Consider the following 26745-nt stretch of genomic DNA (forward strand, 5'->3'; position numbering starts at 1 on the left):
TTTCCTTTTTTTAAGATTTTATTTATTTATTCATGATTGACACAGAGAGAGAGAGAGGCAGAGACATAGGCAGAGGGAAAAGTAGGCCCCTTGAAGAGAGCGTGATGCGAGACTCGATCCCAGGACCCCAGGATCACGCCCTGAGCCAAAGACAGACACTCGACCACTGAACCACCCGGGTGCCCCTCCAATGGAGGATTTCTTAAATGACCTGTGAATCAGGAAATGACCAACTGATGGAAGAGGATGAAACTACGGCTTTATGGCTGAGGGTACCTGGCTTGAATTCCCTCCACAACATTGAACCTACAAAACAATCCTTTTCCTACACTTGAATACCTCCCAATAATGTGGCACTCACTACCTAAAATATAAACAGGATGCACACATTGGTAGTCTGCACCTCTTCCTCTGATTCACTCTGAACTCTGAAGTTCACCCTCCACCCCCATCTATTTCCTGTAGGTTAAGGCAGACTTTAGGAATTCCTTGTTAACATTCGTTGCTACTGGAGATACACTCCAAGTCAGGGTACATCCCTGAGTGGATGGGACAGAAGACTAATGAATTTTGAGTGACATAGGGAGGAGTGGATGGATTGTGGCATGGGCCAGGTCTGGGAAAGAGCTCAGGTTCTAGTCCACTGGGTACAGGAGCAACAGTGAAACCATCAGAAAGGGAGAAGACAGGCGTGAAGATAGAAACATCAGTGAGCAACCTGGTGGATTCAAGTCTCCACCCCGCAGTGGACTATCCGCCTAGTTTTGTGCCAGTCCCAAAGGGACTTAACTCTTGAAGTTTCACAATGTCTTAAGATGTAATATCATGTGAGGTGCCATCCTACACTGACCTTCCTTCCTCATTTCTCCTCTTGAACATAATTCTTAATTCTTACAGATTTCAGAAGGATAATCTTGACGTTTTAAAAACTGGAATTCTAAACATTTTGGAATTGCATTGAATGCCTGTATTATTTAGGAGGACTTGGCTCCTGTAAGAACAGAGCACGAGAACTGAGACTTGCACTGGGTTGGGATCCAGTCTACGCATGTGACCTTGGTCAAGGTGCCTCCATTCTCTGTACCTTAACTTCCTCATCTCTCAAGTGGGCTTGATAATAATAGCACTTACATCCTGGTTGTTGGGAGGACTGGATGCGAGGATGTATGTAAAGCAATGAGGTACAAGTGTTCTGCAAATGTTCTTTGTCACTGGTGGTTCTTCAATGCCTCCTTCAGCCAGAGAGCCAGCCTCGGGTTGAACCCCCTCCAGGCTGCTGGGTTACAGGTGTGACCATGTCCTCCGTCAATCCTGCACGTCTCTTGCAATGCCCAGGGTTCACGACTCGGTGCCCCTGCTAGCACTCTGCTACTGTTAGGGCGTTTTGTTCAGGTGTGTTGCCGTTCCCGGCAGCTGGCCGGGGTGGCTGGGCGGGTGGGTGCAGGGTAGGCGGACCCAGTGCTGGAAGCGGGGAGGTGGAGAAAAGGAAACCGAGAGTGGGAAATCGGCGCCGGAGCCCAGAGCTGCTGGAAAGAAATGAAACTGAAAGCGGGAGAGGAACGGAAGGCCTGGGGAGGAGGGAGGAGGAGCAGCGGAGGAGGCTGGGCAGCAGCGGAGGAGGCTGGGCAGCAGCGCGGCGGGCTCCCGGCCTCGGCGCACAGCCTGGGCGGAGCGTCCCGGCGCGCGGAGCAGGCCATGGACGTGTACCGCACCCCCGCCGCGGCGCTGGCCAGCCTGGTGGCCCGCCGCCTGCAGCCGTCTGCCGAGTTCCAGCGGGCCGCCTGGCGCGCCCTGGGCGCCCTGGCCACCACCCTGCGTGAGCGCGGCGACCGCGCCGCCGCCCAGCCCTGGAGGGTGCTGAAAACCGCCAAGGTAGGCGCCTTGGGGGCGGGGGGGGGGGGGGTCGCCTATAAACAGGAGCGACCCTCAGATGAGGCTGGCGCGGGACCGTGGGCGACGCGGACCCCGACGGTTCCGATCAGCTCTTTCCACTCCTGTCTTTGGCATATTTAGACAGCACCAGCCCGGCCGGGTGGGGACATGAACCCCACCTAACACGGGGGAAACTGAGGCACAGAGACAAAATCAGGTGTCCAAGCTCGTAAGAGGTCCAGCCAGGTTTCAAAGCCAGGTAGCCTGACTCTTGCATCCTTGCTCCTCCGGGCTGCCTCTCTTGGGTTCGCTCGTTGGCTCTGTCATCTATCTACCCGGTCCAAACAGACGCCAGTCCTCACACCGCGGCTGACCCTCAGGATGCAGAAACATGAGTATTCTTTAATAGCCCTAATAGCCTATTGACTGAGAAACTACCCAATAACAATAAACACAGTCTCGTTAAATGAGTCACCTGGCGTAATGCTGACACTTAGTGAGGTACGATTATTATCCCTGTATCATGACTTGGGAAACCGGGACTGGGTGTGGGTGAGCCACTACCCAAGGCCAATTTTTGTCACTTAAATGCCACACTGCCGCGGGGACCACAGGATGCCCACAGACTCAGGGAGGGAGGCGTCAGCTGCTATATCCTCAGTGCAAATTCAGGGGCCCCAGGGGTGCATGAGGGAAGCTGGCTGGGGTAGAGGGGACCTGGAGCTTGTCAGGGGAGGGATGAATACAGAGCAGGGGATGCCCCCAGAGCAGCTAGTGCTTTCTGACAGTGGAGTCGTAGCTTGGGAGGTACGAAAGGGGAAAGGGACGGAGAAGAGACACGCAGCCTATGCAGTGTGGAGGTACATTTCTGCCTTGGAGGTAGACAGGAAAAATTTCTTCGGAGCAAGAATTTAAGAATCTCTAAACCTCTGGCTTCCTCGGCTTCCCTGGAAAACCTGGAACAGCTCTCGTGGTTGCATTTAGCTTCCAGCCTTCTGATCACTCCAGGCTTTCAAGGAGGCAGTGGTGAAGTGGGTACAGCTATGGGCTACCTTTCCAGCCTTGAGAAGCTGCTCCCTGAAGAGAGGACTCCGTGGAAGAATGGCTGATTCCAGGGCTGGACTACGATGTGCGATGTGTGAGATGAGCCTGGGACTTCTGGGTCGACCAGAATGCAAAGAAGGGGTGATAGACCTCAGAAGAACTGCCCCCCCCAGGGGGGTGCCAACATGAAGGAGCTCCCCTGCTCCCTATATGACCACCAAAAACGTCTCTCAGCATTGCAAAACATCCCCTGGGACAAATGTCACCCCCCCCCCATTGGGGATCACCACTTTCTAGATGCCCATGAAAGTGTATGTGGATGAAATGACACAGGGGCTGGAATTTCTCTTAAAATCACATAAAAAGGAAACAGGGGTCAAATAAAAGGAGCAAATATGTCAAAGACTTCTTTAAAACCCTTTCTTCGGGCAGCCCGGGTGGCTCAGCAGTTTATAGCTGCCTTCAGCTCAGGGCCTGATCCTGGGGACCCGGGATCGAGTCCTGCTGCGGGCTCCCTACATGGAGCCTGCTTCTCCCTCTGCCTGTGTATCTGCCTCTCTCTCTTTCTGTCTCTCATGAATAAATAAATAAAATCTAAAAAAAAAAAAAAAAAAAAAAACCAACCCTTTCTTCTTCCATGTAAGTGTAGAAATGTTCATAATAAAAAGTATTTTAATCTATGGGGAGGGGTTGCCGGAAGAAGGTGGGCTTGGAGCTGGATCTCCTGAGTTGACCTTCTGACCTTCAAAGCACCCTGCTGCCTCTCCAGGTGGGGTGTTGCTAAGCAACCTCCCCACTTTCGTTTCCCCATTTCCTCCTCTGTAAAGTGAGAGCAAACCACAACCTTTCTCCCAGGCGTGTTAGGGAGCTTCACTGAGATGATCATGTGCAAAATATGCAGGAAGTGCTCAGTCTACAATCTTCTGTGCTCTGCCCTGTTCCCCCTTGGTTGGCAGCCCCCGATGTGAGGAGCTGGCAGCAAGCAAACTGGGATACCACTGGGATAATTAGCCATCCCAGCTTGGTCGGGGAGATGCCCCTGGAGGGCTAATCTTGCTTCTTGTCTTTTCCGGGCTGTGTTACTCACTTCTCCGCCCTGAGCCTCACGGTCTCATGCAACCACAAGTAACCACTTCAGCGGTATTGCCTGGAAGTGAGATTACAGGTTGTCAGGCATTTGACAGAGCTGCAGACACAGAGGAGAGACTCTGAGCCTGTGAGTTTCCTTCCCAAATCCCTGCTGACGGCTTTGCAGAAAGAAATACCCTTCAGAGAGGTGCCGCAAATTCAGTGGATCGTATCATAGGCAAAGGTCACAAACATGTGTTCTGCAGACCAGAATTTGTTTCACCAACAGTTTTAATTTTTAAAAAATTGAAAATTTTTAAATTAACAAAAATGTTCTGAAGTAGGTTGCCAACATTTAGAAACCATGAGTTTACAATTGAAAATTGCTTTTCGGGACACCTGGGTGGCTCAGCTGTTGAGCATCTATCTGCCTTTGGCTCAAGGCGTGATCCTGGAGTCCCAGGATCGAGTCCCACATCGGGCTTCCTGCTTGGAACCTGCTTTTCCCTCTGTGTGTGTCTCTGCCTCTCTCTCTGGGTCTCTTGTGAATAAATAAATAAAATCTTTTAAAAAAAGAAAATTGCTTTTCTTTAAAACTCAGAGCTGGCTGTGCTTGACCTGAATTCATTCATTCATTCATTCATTCATTCATTCGAGAGAGAGTGAGCATGAGCAGGGGCAGAGGGAGAGGAACAAGCAGACTCCCCACTGAGCAGGGAGCTTGATGTGGGACTCAATCCCAGGACCCTGAGCCGAAGGCAGATGCTTAACCGACTGTGCCACCCAGGCACTCCTTGACCTGTATTTCTGCATGACTTCAAATGCCAGGAGCTGTGTGCCCACAGTCTCCCCACACAACCCCCTTGCTTCACTTAGGTTGCCTGCCGGCCCGTGTGGTCCCTAGAATGGAAGAATGCAGAATTCTGAGTTATTTTTTTTTCTTTGTAGGGAGGCTCTGCCGGCCGGGGCACAGCCCTGAGGGGTGGCTGTGATTCTGAAATTGTCATCTTCCTCGACTGCTTCAAGAGCTACAAGGACCACAGCGTCGATAGGGCAGAGATCCTCAAAGATCTGTGGGACCTGCTGCAATCTTGGTGGCAGAAACCCATCCCCGGTCTGAACTTTGAGACTCTTTGGCAGGACAGGCCCGGGGTCCTACAGTTCCGCCTGGCATCCACGGACCTTGAAAACTGGATGGATGTTAGCTTGGTGCCGGCCTTTGACGCTCTGGGTGAGGGGTCCCTGGCCCCTTCCAGGCTTGGGGGCAAGATCATTAGGAGTAAGACAGGGCTTGCTGTTCGGACCCTGCCCCAACCTTCTATGTGGCCTGGGCGACCCTCTCTGGGCTCCAGTTTCCTCACTAAACATACTGAGAATGGGCCAAGAAGGCCCAGTTCCTCATGGATCCGTAGTCCTGGTGTCCAGGTGCTTGGCCCTCGCTCAAGCAACTGGGGAGACTTTCCTTCAGCGACTGCCTAGATCAATGCTGCTCAGCCCTTCTATAAATACCCCAAAGGAGAAGGCAAACGGGCAGGTGCCTGGGAGCAGGGGACTGTGGACAAGGCCAGAATTCTGCAAAATCTTATATTTTTATCTTAAAAGCATTAATGTGATTCCCCTTCATATTATGTCCATGCTTGATTTAATATAATAATGTGCCCCTGTGCCCACATATGTAAAATGAGGTTAATAATAATGGAACCCTAGTAATGCATCTTACAGAGACTGTATGCATCAATGCATGTGATGAACTTAGAACAGTGCCTGGCACATGCTGTGACTATATGAGTGCTTGTTGTTATTTTCTTCTTATTATTTTTTGTTAAGATTTTATTTATTTATTCATGAGAGGCACAGAGAGAGAGGCAGAGACACAGGTAGAGGGAGAAGCAGGCTCCATGCAGGGAGCCCAATGCAGGACTTGATCCCAGGACCCCGGGATCACGCCCTGAGTGAAGGCAGATGCTCAACCACTGAGCCCCCCAGAGGTCTTATTATTATTATTATTATTATCATTATTATTTTCCACCATTCTTATTATTCTTATTGACCATGATGCCCTGGGGGATAGCTGTCGAATTTATCCAGATTATGATGTCCTGGCAGACAGCCACACAATCCCACACCTACTACACCCACCCTCTGGGTACACATATATTAATCATAATAGCTACTACTTATTAAATGCTTAGCTATTCCAAACCCCTGACATACCTTATCTCATTAATTCTCAAAATAAACCTATGAGGTCTGTACTGTCTTATCTTCCTTTTTATTAATAAGGACACTGAGGCACAGAGACAGACAGTAACTCACCCAAAGTCACACAGCATGGAAGCGATGATAGGAATCTGGGAAATTATGGAGAGTGTTCACATTTCCCAGGCTAGGCCCACAGGAAGTGGTGGAGAAAAGGCACATACTGTAAAGTCAGCCAGCTTTAAGTGCCAATCCTGTCTCCATCACTTGCCAGCTATATAACCTTGGGGAGAGTACTGAATTTCTCTGAGCTTCAGGGTCCTGGGCTGTAAAATGAGGTGAAGAATACTTCCCGATAGGGTTTTGGTGGAAATATGGGGGGCTCACATGAAACTTTCAGCAGAGCGCCTGCCTGGCATGTCCAAAGCACTAAAAAAAATTAGCAATCCCTGCTAAGGCATCAGAACCTCTTGCCTTCTATTTCTCCAGCTATTTCCCTCTGGCACCAATTAATTAAAGGTATGTACGGTGGTGTTTTAATAGTGCCTGAGGGAGCCTCGGGGTGGGAAGAACTGCCAGGTTATAAGTACTCCTGACTCAGCTGGAAGCATCATTCCTATTTAACCACCTTGGGATATGGCTGATCTTCTTCAGCCTGGCCCTGGGTTTGGAAGGAAGGGACCCTTCCTTCTGGCCTGGAGCTTTCCTCTCTGCCACATGAGAAGCTCCAGGCCCTCTTCTTTATCCTCCAACCCCCATGCTAGTGAATCTCTGCTCCTTCCACCCCCTGCCACCAAATTCCCCCCAGTTTCTCCATCCTGTGCCTCAGAACCTTTTCTGATTCACATCATTTCCCACCCACAGGGCAGCTCTGTGCTGGTGCCAAACCTGCGCCCCAGGTCTACTCGACTCTCCTCCACAGTGGTTGCCAGGGGGGCGAGCACGCAGCCTGCTTTGCAGAGCTGCGGAGGAACTTTGTGAACGTTCGTCCGGCAAAACTGAAGAGCCTGATCTTGCTGGTGAAGCACTGGTACCGTCAGGTGAGGCCTCCCCTGAGGGTCCTTGATGCAGGCATATGACTGTTTAAATTTGTGATTTCATGGCAGTGAGAATATTTTCTTATGTTTTGCAGCCATTCATGTTTCTCTTTGTGGGAACTGCCTGTTCATATCATTTATTATTTTCCACCACTTTAGCTGTCTTCTTATTGTTGGTTTGTTGGAGCTCTTTATATATTCTGGGTGCTAATTCTTATTGAGTTACTATAATGTAAATCTACTATCCCTGTCCATGGCTTGTACTTTCATTTTGTTCATAGGTCTCTCACCACAGAAAAATGTTTGAATTTTAATGTAATCAGGTGTGTTCATGTTTTCCTTAAGAAAAACATGATTTGTACCTCATATGTCTTGTGTAATAAGACTTTGCCTATCCTGACTTTCTAAAATTATTCTTCTGTGGTTCCTCTCAAAAGGTATTAAGATTTTCTTCTTATGTGGTTTTAGGGCTTTGAAACTATCTGGAATATTTTATGTATGGTGTGAAGTAATGTGGAGTTTGTACATCTCCCATTCCAGCCTCTGGAATAACAACCTCCCTCCAAAATATGCATGTTTGTTGATAGACTCTTATGCTTTGAGGAAGGGGTGCCCAGCCTGTGCCTGGAGATGAGGGGACAAGCCCACAAAATCTTAGGGCACATGGCTTAGTCCTCTTCTTGGACCACTCATCATAAAGCAAGTCTGGTCTGTGGAGGTCCTGGATTCCAGTTCTTGCTCAGCCACTGACTTGCTGTGTGACCCTGGGCAAAGTCTGCCATGGTTTCTTTTGAGGGATCAGTGACAGTCTCACATTAGCCACTGGCCTCTCTCTGACTGCTCCCCAGTCCTAAGGGCTTGAATCTCACATGAGCCCATGACTTTGCTGAAGCTCCAAGTCGAAGGCAGATGGGAAATATCATGTTGCTCCTAGAACATAGCATCTCATCCCAGGCTTCAGCGTGTGGGGTCTGCCCCCCAGAGCCTGAAAGATCCAGCAAAGTTCTGCCGAGAGCTCTTTTTTCCCCTCCCCTTCACCGTCTTACAGGTATGCCAGGAGGAAGCGAAGAGGGAGATGCTGCCTCCAGCCTATGCCCTGGAGCTGCTGACCATCTTCGCCTGGGAGCAGGGCTGTGGGAAGGATGCCTTCAGCCTGGCCCAGGGCCTCCGGACCGTCCTAGGCCTGATCCAGGAGTATCGGCAGCTGTGTGTTTTCTGGACGCTCAACTATGGCTTCGAGAACCCTACAGTCAGGAGCTTCTTGAGTTCCCAGCTGAAAAAACCCAGGTACCTCCCCATATGCCCCACGGACCCACTTTCCTGGGCTAGGGCCACGGGAGATAATTAACGTGATAAAATAGGTCTCATTTCCTGAGGGCCAAAGCCAGGCACTGTACATGCACTCCCTAACTGGATTTAGCCCCAGAGGGAAATTAAAATCACTTGGGGCAATTTTGGGTTTTTTTAAAGACTTTATTTATTTATTCATGACAGACACACAGAGAGGTAGAGACACAGGCAGAGGGAAAAGCAGGCTCCATGCAGGGAGCCTGACGTGGGACTCGATCCCGGGTCTCCAGGATCACGCCCCGGGCTGAAGGCAGGCGCTAAACCGCTGAGCCACCCGGGCTGCCCAGGGCAGTTTTTAAAAAAGCTTTTTCTTGTGTGAACATATTTTATGCGTGAGGATTTTAGCGACACATAGTATACACATCCAAGGTGCACATTTTGTTTTTTGGTTTCTGTTTTTTTAAAGATTTTATTTACTTATTCGTGAGAGATACAGAATGAGAGAGAGAGAGAGAGAGGCAGAGACACAGGCAAGGAAGAAGCAGGCCCCATGCAGGGAGCCTGATGCGGGACTCGATCCCAGGACCCCAGGATCACGACCTGAGCCAAAGGCAGACACTCAACCACTAAGCCACCCAGGTGCTCCTTAGGTGCACATTTTGGTGACTTTCTATAAAGTGAACAAGCCCGTGAAACCACCATCAGATCAAGGGAGAACAAGCTTCCCTTTTATTTCTCCAGGTCAGTAACTTCCCAGAGGTGACCCCACTCTGACTCTTACCATTCCAGTCCTATCTGTTTTGAAATCTTGAAATGGAATCATACGACATATGCTTTTGTGTCTGGCATCTCTTTCTCAATATCATGCTTTTGAAATTCTTCCGTATAGTTTTGTGTACTTGCTTATTATTGTTGATTGTTTTGTGTTGCCAAATAGTATTCAATTACGTGAATTTATCACAATATGCTTTCCATTCTGCTGATGATGGATATTTGGTTGTTTCTGCCCTGGGGCTATTACAGGAAGACTGTTAGGAACAGTCTAGAAGGGCCTCGTACATGCACTTCTGTGTATGGGCACCATTGGATACACGTGTAGGAATAAAATGGCTACATCATGGTGGTAACTCTGAGTCCCTGGGGATGGATCCTCGTATTTTATGATTCTCATGTGCTGCCAGAGTTGAGGAAGGACTTTTGCTCCAATTTAATCTCTACAACAACCCACCAGAGCAGGCACTGTGGTTATCCCCATTTTGCAGATAAGGAAACAGGTTCAGAGGAGGTAAGCCATCTACCCCAGGTCACACTGAAAGTAGAAGAGCTGGGATTGGAACCAGTTCTGCTTGACCTCAGAGCCCCTGATCTTGACCATCTTACTAAACAGAATCTTCCTGTCCCTCTGGATTTGCAGGCCTGTGATCCTGGACCCGGCTGACCCCACGTGGGATGTTGGGAATGGAGCCACGTGGCACTGGGATATACTGGCCAGAGAGGCAGAGTCCTGCTATGAGCACCCGTGCTTTCTGCAGACGGCAGGGGACACTGTGCAGCCCTGGGAGGGGACCGTGAGTGAGGGGCTCCTGGGATCCTCATCAGGTGTAAAGCCACACCTAATTCACATGCTCAGTGTTCCCTGAGCATCTACTGGGCGCTGGGGCCGTGGGGTGTGGGACAGAGTTCAGAGTGGAGGCCACAGGCACTCAATCTGATCACCAAGCTGAGCCTGCTTGGAGGAACATCTTTGAGTGCATGCATGGGGTCAGTGTCTGCCTACCACAGTGTCTGCCCAGCACAGGGCTCCTTTTAAGAATTTATCCTGTCTGTAAGGGCACTTTTTTCTAATCTTTACAAAGGCACCGTATGGGCCAGCAGTGCACCCCCTCCCCCACTCCCACCTCTGAATCTCAGTCACCCTGACTATGTTGGGAGGGGGCTGGCAAGAGAATGGATGGAGAAACTTCTATGCCTGCAAAGACAACTCTTTCAACACACCTCCAGGGCCTTCCACGTGCTGGGTGCTCAGGTTTAGACCACCCCATCCAGCGAGACGATGCCCAGAGGACCCCTGGGAACAGCAGCAGTCTCAATGCTGTGCCCCCAAGGGCAGGAAGCAGGCAGCCCTCATGGCCAGCTCCCCGACCCCCAGGGCCAGACAGCATCACCCCTTCTACGCTGGGGAGGGCTGTGGATCTGTCTCAGATCGCCACCAAGGACCTGGACCGCTTCATCCAGGACCACTTGAAACCAAACCCCCAGTTCCAGAAGCAGGTCGGCAAGGCCATCAATGTCATCTTGGGTTGCCTCCGAGAGAAGTGTGTCTACAAGGCCTCGAGGGTCAGCAAGGTGAGTTGGTGGATGGGGACACCGATGGAAATGTCCTGGGTACCACAGTAAGGAAGGGAAGGAGCCAGAGCGACGCAGCTGAGGGCTGGCAGGTATATATCCAAGTGCTAGCTTTTAAACAAAATTTTAATGATAGTTTTTGAAACCACTATTACCGTAATCAGACCACGTCCCTCCTCTGTTCAAAATCCTCTGCGGTTTCACAGAGCACAATGGCTTCAAGGCTGGTAGGATCTGGTCCTGGTCTCTGACCTTTGCTTACCCCATACTGGCCTCCTGGCTGCTTCTTGAACTCACTGGGCACAGTCCATACTGCCTGGTTTCTATTTCTGGAATGTTCTTTTCCCCCTCCCTCCATGCACTTGGCTCCCTCCCCCTCCTTCGAGTCTGGGATCCCAGTCCCCTTCCCACTGAGGTCTGACTGCTCAATTTACAGCTGCAACCTCCCTTCCATCTCCAGTCCCCTCACTATTTTATTTGTCTCCACACAGCACTTAGCACTTTCCGGAGGCTTTTGTTTGCTGACTGTCCTTCCTTTCTCTCCCCCTGCTAGAATATAAGTTCCAGGAGAACAGGGAACTTGGATGTACTCCCATATCTTGGTACATGTGAGTGCTCAATAAATATGTCTTGAACAGATGAATGAATGGATTGGTTGGCTGGTTGATTAAAATAGGCCAACAAAGCACATCTGCAGGCCTCATTTGACCCTGGGACCTCAATTTGCCACCTGTGGTCCAGATGTGCAGTCAATAGATGCTGCAGGTGATTGGCCAAAATCTTTCATCCTTGCACCCCATGCCACCGCATTCCCGTTATCTGTTGCTGCAAGTTGGTCTGACTCCTGAGGGTCAGAGGGCAGGGGCAGACAAATATAGTCAGACCCTGCCAGGCTTCTAAGAATCAGAGGTCACAACCCTTGTGCAGCCTGCCTCTGTTGTGGTGGCCCCGGGCCCCACATCAGTGAGAGTACTGTCGGGGCTGCAGATGGGGTGGAGAGTTGGGGTCAGAGTCTGACTCCTGAGCTCAGGGACAGTCATGGGTCTGAGATGTTCCTTCCTCTGCAGGGGGGCTCCTTTGGCCGGGGCACAGACCTGAGGGGTGGCTGTGATGCCGAACTGGTCATTTTCCTCAACTGCTTCGAGGACTACAGGGACCAAAGGGCCCGCCGCCCAGAGATCCTTCAGGAGATGCAGGCACAGCTGGAATCCTGGTGGCAGGACCCAGTCCCCGGCCTGAGCCTGGAGTTTCCTGAGCAGACCGTGCCCGAGGCTTTGCAGTTCCGGCTGGTGTCTACGGCCCTAGAAAGCTGGATGGATGTGTGCCTGGTGCCTGCCTTTGATGCCGTGGGTGAGGGGCGCCTCCAGCCTGTGCCTTGGGGATGAATTCTCTTGCCCACTATGCTACGTAGCTTGTCTAGGGGTCAGGATCACTCACCTTGCAGAGTCATTGGCTGGATTAGTGAAAATTACTGAAAAGCACCCAGCACATATTTGGTGCTAAAAAAAAAAAAAAAAGTTCTATTCTATGTTGTAGATTGTGCATCACTGATTGCACTGCTATGTGATTAACGTTCAGATATTAATAAAGGCTGGTGAGTAGCCGGGTTAGGACATGCCGCTGTTGTCGTTAGAGCCGTGCCCTCAGCACATTTCAAATGTCCACAGGGCAGCTCTGTGCTGGTGCCAAACCTGCGCCCCAGGTCTACTCGACCCTCCTCCAGAGCGGCTGCCAGGGGGGCGAGCACGCAGCCTGCTTCGCAGAGCTGCGGAGGAACTTCGTGAACGTTCGTCCGGCAAAACTGAAGAGCCTGATCCTGCTGGTGAAGCACTGGTACCGCCAGGTGAGGCCTCCAGGTATCCTTGCTCCTCTCGAGAAGCAACCGCTGTCATGGCAACTGCTTCAGCCAATCAGCTCCTCCCCTAGGCAGACAGCTCCCTTCCTTCACTTCTTATTGGCCATCCCAGGTAGAAGGACCACCTCCTCCATCCTCCACTTCTTCCCCTGGCCAGAAGCCCTTGCTGAGAGAGGGTCTCTCCTCCATCAGGCCCCCAAGTGCTCATTTCTCTAGCTCATCAGTTTCTCCCCCTTCCTCACACTGCTGATGCTTTCCCTGTTCTTGCCCACCCCCAAGCCCTAGCTTATGCTGTTCCACCATTACCGTCCTCTGCGGAAATTGTACTGAATAAACTCTGGGCATCCGCCGCTAAACACTTCTCTGAATGCGCTGACAATCATGTATTCATTCAACAAACATCTCCTGAGCACCACTGCTGCTAACGTCACTATTGTGACAGATGTTGGCATACCAAGCTAAATATGTTGGAGCCCCCATTCTTGTACACCCTAGGAAGAGAGACTCCATGCAAAGATCAAGTCTGGTCTCGGGTCATTGTGTGACCTTGAACAAGTCCCTATCCCCACCCCAGGCCTCTGTTTATCCACCTGTAAAATAAGAAGCGTTCTATTTTTTCCGTGTTTTTATTTTTTTTATATTCCCCCTCCCTCTCCAAGTACATAGGGCCATGCTTAGCACATAGTAGGTGCTCATATCCACTTACTCTTTGGTTGGCTTTTGGGTGACATAGGTCGCAGCTCAGAACAAAGGACAGCAGCCAGCCTGTGCCTCTCTGCCTCCGGTCTATGCCCTGGAGCTCCTGACCATCTTCGCCTGGGAGCAAGGCTGTGGGGAGGATTCTTTCAAAATGGCGCAAGGCTTAAAGACTGTTCTAGAGCTTGTCCAGCAGCACCAGCAGCTCTGTGTCTACTGGACAGTCAACTATAGCTTCGAGGACCCAGCGATCAGAACACATCTTCTTGGCCAGCTTCAGAAACCAAGGTGCAGATCCACTTCCCCATTGCCTTTCCTGCATCATCCTTCTCCTCTCTCGCTGTTGCTGGGGAGTCATTGTATCCAAAAGGGGGCCAGGGTGGGATCTGGGTGCCCCAGGCCCACTCCCCACTCTGCTTCCTTCTGGACTCTTTACTGAGGAAGCAGGGACACCAGAAGCCCCAAAAGGAGCCAGGGTCAGTTTCATTAACACAATAAAATATCATTTCTTAGATTAAGGAGCCTAATACCTTCCTGACTGGAGCAGCCAGGCAGGAACCCTCCTGTGCTTGCGGGAGATTGGGCCAAACCTAAGGTCCTGACACTCTTTTCCTTCTCTCCAGCTCCCACACCCTTTCCTAGTCCCTCTCACCACCACTCCCTGCTCCTTCATTGATTCCCATCTTTCCCCCTGTGCCTGCCCATCCACTCTGCCCCCAGACCCCTGATCCTGGATCCTGGTGACCCCACCTGGAATGTGGGCCAGGGCAGCTGGGAGCTGTTGGCCCAAGAAGCAGCAGTTCTGGAGACTCAGGCCTGCTTGAGGAGTACGGAAGGCACATCTGTGCAGCCATGGGATGTGATGGTAAGAGAGGAATCCCTAGGGTGGCGGATGCTGTCGACACCCCCTCCCAGGTCCCCTTTCCCCACTGGTGCACACATCCCCAGCTGCTCAGAGTGTTTGCTGCTGGCGGCTTACAGCTGAAACATGCAGATTGTTCAGTCCCAGCCAGGACTTGATTAACATGGGTACAAAAGGCCCTCCTCTGTTCTACGGCAAGACCAGCTCTATGATGCAATTCTTAGTCCAGTGTCCCCACAGGATTAGGAAAAAGCTTCCTCTAGCTGGAACCTTACTTAGCTCCTTCTCCAGCCCTCTCCTACTTCCCTCACTCCCCTTCTCCTGCAAGCACTGCCCCCAGTTAAACCAGGCACAGGAAACCCCATCACAAGCTCTACTTCCAGGGAACCCCGCTGACGATGATAGCCAGTTCCCAAAGGGACGTGATTTTATCGCATTTACTATTTTTCAGCAGGAGCTCATAACCAGTGCTTAATACTCCAGACAATCCAGTGAGGCATGAGCCTAGTTCTTGCCCATATGGGGCGACCAAGGCTGTGTGTCGGTGGTGGAACCAGGACTTGAACTCAGGTCCTTCTGATGCTACCACAAAGACCTGCCAACCAGCTGAGGAAGAAGAGGGATATGGGAGATAGATAGTGAAGGTCTCATCCACATAGAATGTCAAGAGTCAGGGCCGGGGCATTCATTGGGAGTCCTGTCTCAATACCTATATTCTTTCTGTAGCCTGCTCTCCTTTACCAAACCCCAGCTGGGGACCTTGACAAGTTCATCAGTGACTTTCTCCAGCCCAACCGTCAGTTCTTGGCTCAAGTGAACAAGGCTGTTGATACCATCTGCTCATTCCTGAAGGAAAACTGCTTCCAGAATTCTGCCATCAAAGTGCTCAAAGTGGTCAAGGTAAGTCCCCAGAGAGCTGTGGACGAGTGGTAGGGCAGGCTGCTGATCTTTCCCGGGGTCACCAGGGCCGCTTCTCCGCTGATCACCAGGGCCAGGCCTGACCCACTTCTGTAGTCCTTATAACGATCAGCACAAGGCCAAGTATAGAAGAGAAACCAGAATGTGGTTGTGGGTGGATGGCAGATAAAGGACCCAGATGTGTTCAACAAATGTTTTGGTTGCTTGTGACTACCAATTCAAGAGGAGGAACAAAAGAAATATATTGGCTGATGCAAACGGAAAGCCCTGGAGTTGATCTCCCATCAGGTACGGCTAGATCTAGGAGCCCATGCAAGGTCACCGGGACTCAGCTTTTCATCTCAGCTCTTGGCTCTGCCATCTTGTTTTGGGTAGGCCCTTTCCATATGATGATCCTTAGCATCTCTAAGCTTCCAGAAAGGGGAATTCTGTTTTCTTAAAGATCAAATGGAAGGCTTGGAATTGAGTCTCATTGTCCTGACTCAGGTTATCTACCCATCCCAATAATTACTGGGGCTAGAGAGACATCATGCTCTGACTGGCCAAGCCTGGCTCCTATGGTGGAGTCAGCTCCACATGGACAGGAGTGTGGGGGAGGGCGATTCCCCCAAAGAAAATCAGGATGCAGATCCCAGAACGTAGAGAAGAGATGCTGAAAGTGTATAAAAAGCCACATTATCTGCTGCATTGGATACAACCTCAGTCCACAACTGAAGTCACAAGTGAGACTCAGGTCAGCTCTAGAAAATCATCAGCATAGAGTCAGCCAATGAAAAGTCCCAGGCCTGATGATTTGCTGTGTGACCTCAGGCAAATACCTTCCCCTCTCTGATTCTTACCTTCCTCATTCATAACACAAAGATGATAACCTGGTTCACTGGTTATCAACTGTGACTTCACTTAGAATCAATCACAAGGAGAATTTTTAAAATTTTACTGATACCGAGTCTGCCTCCCAGGCCAATTAAATCAGTCTCAGGGGCATAGGAGCCAGATATCAGTCATTTAAAAAAAAAAAAAAAACTCTCCTGGTGTAGACGGGCTGGAGAACTACAGGCCAAAAAGAAAAAAAAAAAATCTCTCAAGTCTCTCCTAGACCCCAAACCTGATGGAATGAGAAAGTTTGCCTTTGTTGAAGGGTTTTAACTTTTGTCCTGAACATTTCTTTTTCTCGTAATCATCTTGTATATTAACCCCATATTAAAGAGGTAAAGGAGAGAGGTTAAGTGACTTGCCCAAGGTTACACAGCAAGTTCCCGACCCACAGGCTATAGCAGGAGTCCTGCAGGGGTCAAGCCACCTCTGTGTCCTCTCCAGGGTGGCTCTTTAGCCAAAGGCACAGCTCTGCGAGGCCGCTCGGATGCAGATCTAGTGGTGTTCCTCAGCTGCTTCAGCCAGTTCGCTGAGCAAGGGAACAGGCGGGCTGAGATCATCTCAGAGATCCGAGCCCAGCTGGAGGCATGTCAGCAGAAGATGCAATTGGAGGTGAAATTCGAGATCCCCAAGAGGGAGAACTCCCGCGTATTGAGCTTCTCCCTGAAGTCCCAGACGATGCTGGATCAGAGTGTGGACTTTGACGTGCTGCCGGCCTTTAACGCCTTAGGTGAGGTACCCAGGCATAGTCCTGAGAAGGGGAAAAGCAGAGGCAGGGCTGCCAGGGACGGTATTTGAGGTCTCACAGTGCACAACCAGACCACACCTGTTCACAGTGTAGGCATTGTACACATGTACGCTTGTCACCAGTTTCCTGCAAGGTGTCTGGAGAAAAGGATGCCTTTTTCTATTTTTTTTAAAGATTTTGTTTATTTATTCATAGAGACACATACAGAGAGAGAGGCAGAAACACAGGCAGAGAGAGAAGCAGGCTCCATACAAGAAGCCTAACATGGGACTCGATCCCGAGTCTCCAGGATCGCACCCCAGGCTGCAGGCAGCGCTAAACCGCTGCGCCACTGGGGCTGCCCAAGATGCCTTTTTCCTAATTCATACTACAGTGTTATGTGGTCTAACAGTGGCTCTGGGCTGGGTCCTTGTCTCAGCAATTGCACCAGCGTGACAAACGTCCTTGAGTAAGGGACTTCCCTACCTTGAACACCAGTGTCTTCCCCTGATGATGTGGGTATTGGAGTGTCTCAGCATATCCCCAGCTTCAAGTATTCGTGTGCTACTTGCTGCCTTCTGCACTTGCCACAGACCTGTAGGATCCAAGAGTTCAATAAATGCACGGAGTATGTGCCTGGCATTCTTCCAGGCACCACGGAAGAATCCCTGGACAAAACAGACCTCTTTGTATCTATTCAGTTCTGAGTTTGCACTGGAGAGTTTGCAGAGTAAGGACATCCCCTGTATCTGAATGTTTTTGGTTCCTAAGGTTTGGAAACAAGTTACAAGGAAGGGACTCACCCGGAAATGTATCTGAATCTACACAGTTCTTCAGAAAGCAAGAGTTTGAATGTCAAGGAATACCTTTAAGTGCAATGAAACCAGAGGGTGACATCAGCTCACCACGTACAGTCCTTTTACCCACCGGAGGCCCTGAGACCGAGGCTCTCCCTTTGTTAGAGAGGGATGAGCAAGCATTCAAGAGCTGAGAGCCATTAAAGATGTGTTAGCTCCCAGCTGAGACTTTCTTCGTGATAGATAGACAGAAGGGTTGAAAGGGGGCAGGAAGAAAAAGAAGATTCTTGCCAGGGACTTAATGTTGGGCCATGCCATGTGTGGGCTCCAACTAAAATCCCCTGTGACTTACCTTTGCCCAAGTGGGCCCTAGCCCACCCATGGGGAAAGTGAAGATTCTGGAAGTCCTTTCTCAGTTGGCCCCAGCGGGACTCTGGGAAATGAACCTATGGTGGCCTCCTCCCTATCTCCAGGCCAGGTGGTCTCCAGCTACAGGCCCCCGTCTCAAGTCTACGTGGACCTCATCTACAGCTACAACAATGCGGGCGAGTATTCCACCTGCTTCACTGAGCTGCAGCGAGACTTCATCATCTCTCGCCCCACCAAGTTGAAGAGTCTGATCCGACTGGTGAAGCACTGGTACCGGCAGGTTTGGCACAAGGACGGACCACCCTACTGGGGAACATTGAGGAGGGGGAGGGAGAGGGGGCGGGGGGCTGGTGGAGCAGAAGGAGGGATATTTCGTAGCTCTGGGACCTGAGTTTGCTTTTCTGTAAAATTGGGCTGGCGTCAAAATCCCAAGTTACAGGATTTTGAAGGGATAATGCCCGGCCAGGCATCTGACATGTGGAGGTGCTCAGTGAAATTTTGGGGTGTGCTTGCCAGCTCTGGAAGGGTCCCTCCTGTACTGCTTCACTGCCAGTGTGAACGGACGCATCCTCTTTCCCCTATTCCCCAGTGCAACAAGATGCCCAGGGGGAGAGGCTCCCTGCCCCCCCAGCATGGGCTGGAACTCCTGACGGTGTACGCCTGGGAGCAGGGTGGGCAGAGCGCCCAGTTCAACATGGCCCAGGGCTTCCGCACCGTCCTGGAGCTGGTCAGCCAGTACCGTCAGCTCCGTGTCTACTGGACTGTCAACTACGATAACGAGGACCAGACTGTCAGAGACTTCCTGAGCCGGCAGCTTCGCCAGCCCAGGTTCTGGCCCACCCTCCCCATCACAGAGTCTCAGATACAGGGTCACTGGCTCTCCCCACATCCGGGGGCCTTCCAGGGGAGACAGCAAAATCCTCTTCCCAGAACTGAGCTCCTTTCTAACAGGGATATCCTTAGCACATAAGGGACAGGCAGTCTGTTTCCTGGCCCCGCTCTAGAAGTAGGGTTGCCAGATGAAATGCAAGACTCCGTTCAAGTTTGAAATTCAGACAAACGGTGAATGACTTTTTAGTATAAGTGTGTCCCACGTGGTATTAGGGATATACTTATGTTGATCCAAAGCTCAAATTTAACTGGGCATCCTCTCTATTTGTTAAACCTGGCAACCCTACCTTTGAGCCCACTAGGTAATGTAAGCATGTCTTATTCTTTGGGATTTTGCCTGCCTCTGCAGAGAGAGCAGAGGTGCTTTCACAAACTCATGGTGCATCTCCAGCCCACAGAAAACGGCAACTTAGCATGATATGTTGAAAAAAACTCTGAGATGGTGACATCTCCCACAGGTCTAGGAAGGGAGAATGGTAGGACCAGTACCCAGACTGGTTACCAACGCCTGCTACCTGCTGAAGGGGTGTGGCCCAGATGAACATGGTGATTGATTAGTAATGTCTACCCTGGATGCAGAAGGGAGAAGTGGCCTGGGCAGAGTATTGGGTGAGGGAGAACAGTCCAACCAGTCCCTCAGGAGGATACCCAGATGTTACTAGGATAAAACTGACCCTAATGGGAATTGCAGGCCCATCATCCTGGATCCAGCTGACCCGACAGGCAACCTCGGCCATAATGCTCGCTGGGACCTGTTGGCCACAGAAGCTACAGCCTGCATGTCTGCCCTGTGCTGCACAGACAGGGATGGCACCCCCATCCAACCATGGCCAGTGAAGGTGAGAGAACTATGTGCAGCAGGGGCACACTTCGTTGGGGACAGTGTGCTCAGGAGAGGGGCGTGACTCCAGCCAGAGGGGCAGGCCCAGCCATGGCCCCATATGTGTGCCTATGCCCCATGTCCTGGATGTCCCTGTGGTCTCAGCTTCGCCAGGAAGGTTAGGCCTAACCAACTTCTTCTATAACCTTCCCCCAGGCTGCTGTGTGAAGGCCAGCGAGTCTATGTTTGTACCAGATGGGCAGAAGGACACCAGCCCTGGTGTGAGGAGACTCAGGGTTATCTACTAGTGTGTGTGTCTGCGCACACACGCATGTGTACGTGTATGTGAGAGAGAGATTGATCCAGTGACTCCACTCCTCTGTCCAACCTCCCATCTGACATCCCTGCCTCCCCACCCCGCACTCTCCTGCTCTGTATACCCAGCCCGGCTGAGCCGCATTGAACACCCGCTTGCATCAGATGGGCACTGGCCACCTCACAGACTCCCCTGCCTCTTGTGCCATGCATCAGAGTCCAGGATCTGTGGGTTGGCCGCAGCCTGAGTTGCCAGCCTCCTGCCATGACAGTGCTCTCAGTTACTGTTGCATCCTACACTGTGTTCTACCCCTGCTGAGAATGTCCTCCACCTTCCTGACTTCTCTGCCCATCCAAACCAGCTCACATCTCCTGTTGAAACTCATCCTTGTCCTCCCAGTGGCCTCTCCTTCTTCTCCAATCCAACAACTTTTCACAGAGAAAACAGTATTCATGCCATTTGTCAGCCACAGTCAGTTGATAGTGGCTGCCTGGAGTCCTGTGTTCCAGAGGATTCTGAAGAATGGCTCCATGCCTGGGAAGAGTGATCCGATCAATTAGTGATGTCTGCCATGGATGCAGTAAAGAAAAGGGATGGCATGAGTGCTGTGATTGATTAGCAGTGTCTGGCCTGGATGCAGGACTACAGTGTATGCCTAAACTACTGAGGAGCTCTCTGAGCTCAGCCACTGGCAGGAGAGCATGCCCAGATTGGCTAGTTTTGTCTGTCACAGACAGGGAGTGGGGGCATGTGTACTATGCAATTCCTCATGGGACACCTGACTGAGCACCTTATGGCTAGAGCCTTATTTTCTTCCCCAGATGTGTATCTTAAGGGCCATGCCCTATTTGCCTTCCTGAATTTTTCCTGGGCTCCTGTCTTCTCTCTTGACCTGCTAGAACATTGCCAATGGGATTCTCCATCCCCAGAGCCTAAAGATGCCAAAGCCCAAACAGCAGTGCACAACCTGCTTCTCTCTGCCTTCCAGAGCAAATGCACCAGGTGCATGCGAGGGGCACTCCAGTGTCCCTCTTAGTCAGGGCTCAGCACAGAAAATGGAATAGTCCAAGAATCATAAGCAGAAAGGGACTCGATCTAAATCCCTGGATGGTCTGGAGGAGCTGAAGGCAGGGGCTGTGACCGGGCTGTGGGTTTCAGATTAGAGTACCATGGCTGAATCACCGGTCAGGAAGCTGTTGCTGCCAATGGCACTGTCACTGTGCCACAGCCTCACAGCCACAGAGCGGGGGCCAGACCCAGAATGTTGGTTGTCTGGGCTTGCTCGCCATCAGCTCAGCAGGACGATGCCTCGGTCCCCCTTCTTTAGCACAATCTGAATTACAGCCAGAACTCTGGTTGCAGGGCCCGCAGGAGCGAATGTTGAGTCTCCCACCCTTCGTAGCGCAGGGAGGAACAGATGCCTAGCGCCGACAACCAGAGTCTGGGACAGCATCCGTAGCAGTTGCACTGTGAGCGTCTGTCATCTGGGTGGGTGAAGGGGTGGCCCATCCCAGAGGGAGGACCAGGAGGAGGCAGGCCAGCAGGAGCCATTATGCATCTCCCCACCCCCTGCCCCTACTGCCCCCTGCATGTCTCAGAGAGTCTGATGCTCCGTGGCCTGTTGCTGGGCACTGCCTGTCGGGTGCTGAGTCCCTTGGGGCTGCTATCACAAGAACGTCAGAACAGGTAGTTTATCAACAACAGAAATTATTCCTGGCAGTTCTGGGGGCCGGAAGTCAGCACAGTCAGGTTCTGCTGAGAGCCTTCCAGCTTGTACATTCCTTGTGTCCTCACTTGGCAGAGAGCTAGCCACCCCTCCCTCCTCCTCTTGTAAGGGCACTAATCCCATTCCTGAGGGCTCCACCCTCAAGACCTAATCGCCTCCCAAAGACCACAGGTCCTCATACCATCACAGTAGGGTTAGGGTTTCCACATAGGAACTGGGGTACACAAGCCACTGCAGGGATGCAGGATGGGGGTGGGGGCGAGGAAGGGCCTTCCCCCCACTAGCTCTGTGCTTGGAGAGAGACAGTGCTAGAGAGCAGTTCCTCTGCTTCCCCTGGGACTAGGGCTAGGAGGGTCCCCTACCACCTGCACCACCTGTGTGCCTCCATCCCTATCCTGCCCGCTCTGGCAGCTGAACTGATGCTGAGGACACATGGTGTTAATAGAGTCTTCTTAGACTACCTCACTGCCTGCCTGCATATCAGGGGATGGGATTCTCAGGACCCCAAGTTAGCCCTTTAGGGTTGGCCAGTTCCAAGAGCTCAGGGCAGACACTTGCAGGCAGCAGAGACCTACCCCACCAAGTGTCCAGCAGCAGGTGGGGACCTGGCCTTGGCCTCACAAGCTGCTGGTTGTCTTCCTGGGAGGAACTGGTGGCTGGTCTGAGTAACTTCCACTTCATGACAGGGACTCTAGGCTTCCCCCTCAAAATGATTCTTGAATTAGGTTACCCTAATTGCGAGATGGTGGGAAATGGGGTAGATCCGGTAGGTAGAAGGTAAGGAGGACCAGTCACTTGGGCTGGGCTGATCTGAGCAGGGATTTATTTTACTCTTAGCTCCTTGATTTTTGACAATTGGCCACCCTGGTATTGACATGGTAACCCCACTGTAACTTTTGAGGGCTTCCTGATATAGCCACACCCTTCAACGTCAATCTTAACTTGATTTACACATTTAATGATCCTAAAGATATCCACAAAAATGCCCTTGTGCGCTTTTCTCTGGAAGTAGACAAACTGATACTGAAGTTCTTATGGAAACATATGCATGCAAGAAAAGTTCAGAAAAATGCAGGAAAAAAGGGAGTAGCCCTAGCCACTATTAAAATTTACGGGGGTGGGGAGGTGCACCTGGGTGCCTCAGTGGTTGAGCATCAGCCTTTGGCTCAGGTCGTGATCCCGAGGTCCTGGGATCGAGTCCTACATCGGGCTCCCTGCATGGAGCCTGCTTCTCCCTCTGCCGATGTCACTACCTCTCTCTGTGTGTCTCTTGTGAATAAATAAATAAAATCTTTAAAAAAATAAAAAATAAAATAATAAAAAACGAGGATCCCTGGGTGTCTCAGCGGTTTAACACCTGCCTTTGGCCCAGGGCCCGATCCTGGGGTCCCCGGATCGAGTTCCGCATCGGGCTCCCGGCATGGAGCCTGCTTCTCCCTCTGTCTGTGTCTCTGCCTCTCTCTCTCTCTCTCTCTGTCTCTCAAGAATAAATAAATAAAATATTTAAAAAACAACAACAAAAACCTTAGTAGGAAGCCACAGCCTTAGGGGAAAAAAATATGAAAAGGTAAATGTGATCAATCAGCAATTGAATGCTAAACAGAGAGCCAGAAGGCCTCCTTGGTAGCACACACAGAGGCTCCATTGCCAGAAGCCAGAAGCCAGAAGGAAATGAGGACCCAGTCCAGAAACGCACAGTGTGCAATGTAGAACTCCAAGAAAGTGTTTTTTGTTTTTTGTTCAATTTAACTTTTAATTTTTAAAAAAATTGTCATTGAGATATAATTCACATACTGTGAATTTCAACTTTTAAAGTGTACAATTCAGCTGGTTTGGAGATAGTCACAAAGTTTATATTTAGGATATTCACAAGGCAAGCCACGTTACAAGGGGGATCCATTATACTACTTCCAGAACATTTTCATCAGCCCCAAGAGAAACCTGAAACCCATTAGTAGTCACTGCATTGCCATCACCCTTTGCCCCCAATCCCTGGCCATCACTCATCTGGTTTCTGTCTCTATTATCAACACTTCATATAAATGGAATCACACAATATTTGTCCTTCTGTGTCTGGCTTCTTTCACTTAGCATCACATTTTCGAAGTCCATCCGTGTTGTAACTTATATGTCAGTGCTCTTTCCTTGTTATTACTGGACAATATTCCATGGTATGAAGAGACCACATTTGTCCATTCATCCTTTGATGAATGTTTGGACTGTCTCCACTTTTTGGCCATTATGAAAAATGCTATGAATGTTTGTATATGATTTTATGTAAACATGGATTTTCATTTCTCTTGGGTGTATATATATGCCCAAGAGAATTGCTGGAATCATGAAATTACTGGCTTACGTGTGTTTAACCATGAGGGCCCACCTCCCCATATTCCACAGCAGCTGTGCCATTGACACACCCTCCAGCTGTGAATGGGGGTTCTCCGCATCCTGCCCAACACTTGTTATTGTCTATCATTTTGATGATAGCCACCCTTGTTGGTGTAAAAGAGTTACATACTCTCAATCAGTTCTGCTAACTAAGATCAGGACTCTACTTGGGAAAGAATGGGACTCTGACATACCGCCTGGAGACGTAAGGGTGAAGCCCCTGAAGATCTTGAGTCCTCAGATTCTTCTGAACCATTAGAGCTGCAGAAATGGCCCAGAGACCTTTCCTATTAAAAGCTTGCATCTCCCCTACCCTTTACAAGGAGACGCTGCAGTGGCCTCTCTTCCATAAATTACCCCCTGGCTCCCATGGCCTGCACCCACTCCCCCTTCTGCATGGTAGGCCTAGAACGAGGGCTAAGTCCCAAAATAAGCCAGCTGAGGATTCTAGGCCTAATGAGGGAGGGATGGACCTGTACCCCCAAATAGTGGAAGAGCCAGCCAATGTGTAGCAACAAGTCAGGTGGCTATGAGTGGGAATGGACCCAAGGTTACTTGATCAAGGGGCTGTTGTTTTCTTTTTAATTTTTTTTTTAATTTATTTATGATAGTCACAGAGAGAGAGAGAGAGAGGTAGAGACATAGGCAGAGGGAGAAGCAGGCTCCATGCACCGGGAGCCCGATGTGGGATTCGATCCTGGGTCTCCAGGATCGCGCCCTGGGCCAAAGGCAGGCGCCAAACCGCTGAGCCACACAGGGATCCCAAGGGGCTGTTGAAGAAGAGTTTATTGATTTGGAAATCCCTCCTGGAATTCAGGACTTCATAGGCTGGCCAGGAGCCCAGTAGAAGATGCAAGCTTGACGCTGGCAAAGCTTCTAGAAAAATGAAGAAGTTTAAGTGCCACACTGAGTGAGATCCGAATGACAATACTGTCTGAAGGATGGGGGAAGATGGGGTCTTTCTCGAAGGTCAGAGAGATGGACCTGGGGGGGTAATAGGCCACCTAAGGCCAAAAGACCCATCAAATGATCTCTCATGGAAGAGCAGAGAAGACAACTTTATGGAGGCCATGAGGAATAGGCCAGTATGCGCCCCAGCATTTCTAAGAAGTTCAAGGTGCCTCCTCCATAGCAGACATCATCATGGTCCCCCTACTAGCGCTGGGGATGGTGGACCTTGAAATAACAGCAGCCACAAGACAACGTTCTCCCATTAGGTGGACACAATTCTACTGTGAGGGGAAGGGTCAAGGGGTAGCTGGAAGGCTCTGAGCCCCAGAGAGTTAAGGAGCTGGTGATAAAATAGGGTGTCCCTAGGAGCAGACGAAAATGGACCACGAACCAGGGAAGTGCTCAATCTGAACCATAGATATACTTCAAGGACCAATAATTAGGACTCAGGGAACTTCCCTCCAAATTGACATCATACCTTCCTCAGTGCTTCCCAGGGAGCCCATCTGTGATCCATGACAACTCCAGAAAACATCTGATCCTAGAGTGGGGGGTGTGGGGGGGAGGCTATAAAGATCAACTTAGGAGAACTATTAAAATTTTAATATAAAGGACGCCTGGGTGGCTCAGTGGTTGAGTAGCTGCCTTTGGCACAGGTCATGATCCCAGGGTCCTGGGATCGAGTCCTGCAGGGAGCCTGTTTCTCCTTCTGTCTATGTCTCTGCCTCTCTCTGTGTGTCTCTCATGAATGAATAAATAAAATCTTTTTTAAAAATTTAAGAATCTATTCCTTATATGTGCTATAAGAAATGATAACATTATATCAATGTTAAAATCCTAAACCACATCACCATCACCGTTCTGTGTTTATGCAACAAGCTATCCATGTGCTTAGGGGATACCTATCGAAGTATCTAAGAGGAAAGAGGTCTGGTGATTTTGACATGTCAAAGATTCATCAGTTCTAACAAACGTTCCAGTCTTGGGGCCGGGGGGATGTGGATAGTGGGGGAGGCTGCGCATGGGAGGGCAGGGGATCTCTGGGAAATCTCTGGGCCTTCTGCTTAATTTTACTTCAAAATATAAAGCCTATTTTTTAAAAGATTTTATTTATTTATTAATGAGAGACACAGAAAGAGGCAGAGACATAGGCAGAGGGAGAAGCAGGCTCCCTGCAGGGAGCCTGATGTGGGACTTGATCCCAGGACCCCAGGATTACAACTTGAGCCAAAGGCAGACGCTAAACCACTGAGCCACCCAGTTGTCCCTATAAAGTCAACTAAAAAAAAAAAAAAAACTCAACTAAAAGGGCATAATGTCTGCAACATGCGCTCAAACAACAGCAATACCGTAATAATACCGATTAGATGTCCATATAGATAAATGAGGAACCAGTGTGGCAAAATATTTGAGGGGAAGGGCATAAGGGATTTCTTTGTATTGATCTCCCACATTTTCTCAGGGTTTCAAATTATTTCAAAATAAAATGTGTTAAAAATAATAATAAAGCATGGACTTTGGAATTAGGTCATGCAGAGTTAGAAGCTAGCCAGACAACCTATGAGCTGTGTGACCTTCCACCTCTTGGAGCCTTCATATTCTCACCTAGAAAAGGAGCCTACTGACCCCCTGACCAGCCTACCTCTAGATGTGGCAGGAACAGTCATAAGGACAAGGAAAGACCCTTATCAGGTGGGTGT

The 26745-nt window shown here is 50.3% G+C and overlaps 1 protein-coding gene across 1 annotated transcript; it reads left to right on the plus strand.

Moving 5' to 3' along the window:
* Window positions 1–1495: 1495 nt before the first annotated feature.
* On the plus strand, window positions 1496–23764 carry OAS3 (2'-5'-oligoadenylate synthetase 3). Its single transcript, XM_025474022.3, has 16 exons — window positions 1496–1872; window positions 4933–5215; window positions 7048–7223; window positions 8269–8507; window positions 9925–10078; window positions 10512–10856; window positions 11924–12206; window positions 12524–12699; window positions 13445–13695; window positions 14128–14272; window positions 14996–15169; window positions 16505–16790; window positions 18058–18233; window positions 18543–18781; window positions 19536–19683; window positions 19881–23764. Exons 1-16 carry the CDS (start codon window positions 1537–1539, stop codon window positions 19890–19892), a joined length of 3423 nt encoding a protein of 1140 aa, XP_025329807.2. The 5' UTR covers window positions 1496–1536; the 3' UTR covers window positions 19893–23764.
* Window positions 23765–26745: the final 2981 nt, after the last annotated feature.

This window comes from Canis lupus, chromosome 26 (genome assembly GCF_003254725.2).
Source record: "Canis lupus dingo isolate Sandy chromosome 26, ASM325472v2, whole genome shotgun sequence".
Classification (NCBI taxonomy): domain Eukaryota; kingdom Metazoa; phylum Chordata; class Mammalia; order Carnivora; family Canidae; genus Canis; species Canis lupus.

Coding starts and splice junctions, on each gene's coding strand:
- OAS3 (XM_025474022.3), top strand. CDS start 1,537: ATGAAACTGAAAGCGGGAGAGGAACGGAAGGCCTGGGGAGGAGGGAGG. Junction 10,857..11,923: donor AGGCCTCGAGGGTCAGCAAG/GTGAGTTGGTGG, acceptor CTTCCTCTGCAG/GGGGGCTCCTTTGGCCGGGG. Junction 12,207..12,523: donor GCCTGCCTTTGATGCCGTGG/GTGAGGGGCGCC, acceptor AAATGTCCACAG/GGCAGCTCTGTGCTGGTGCC.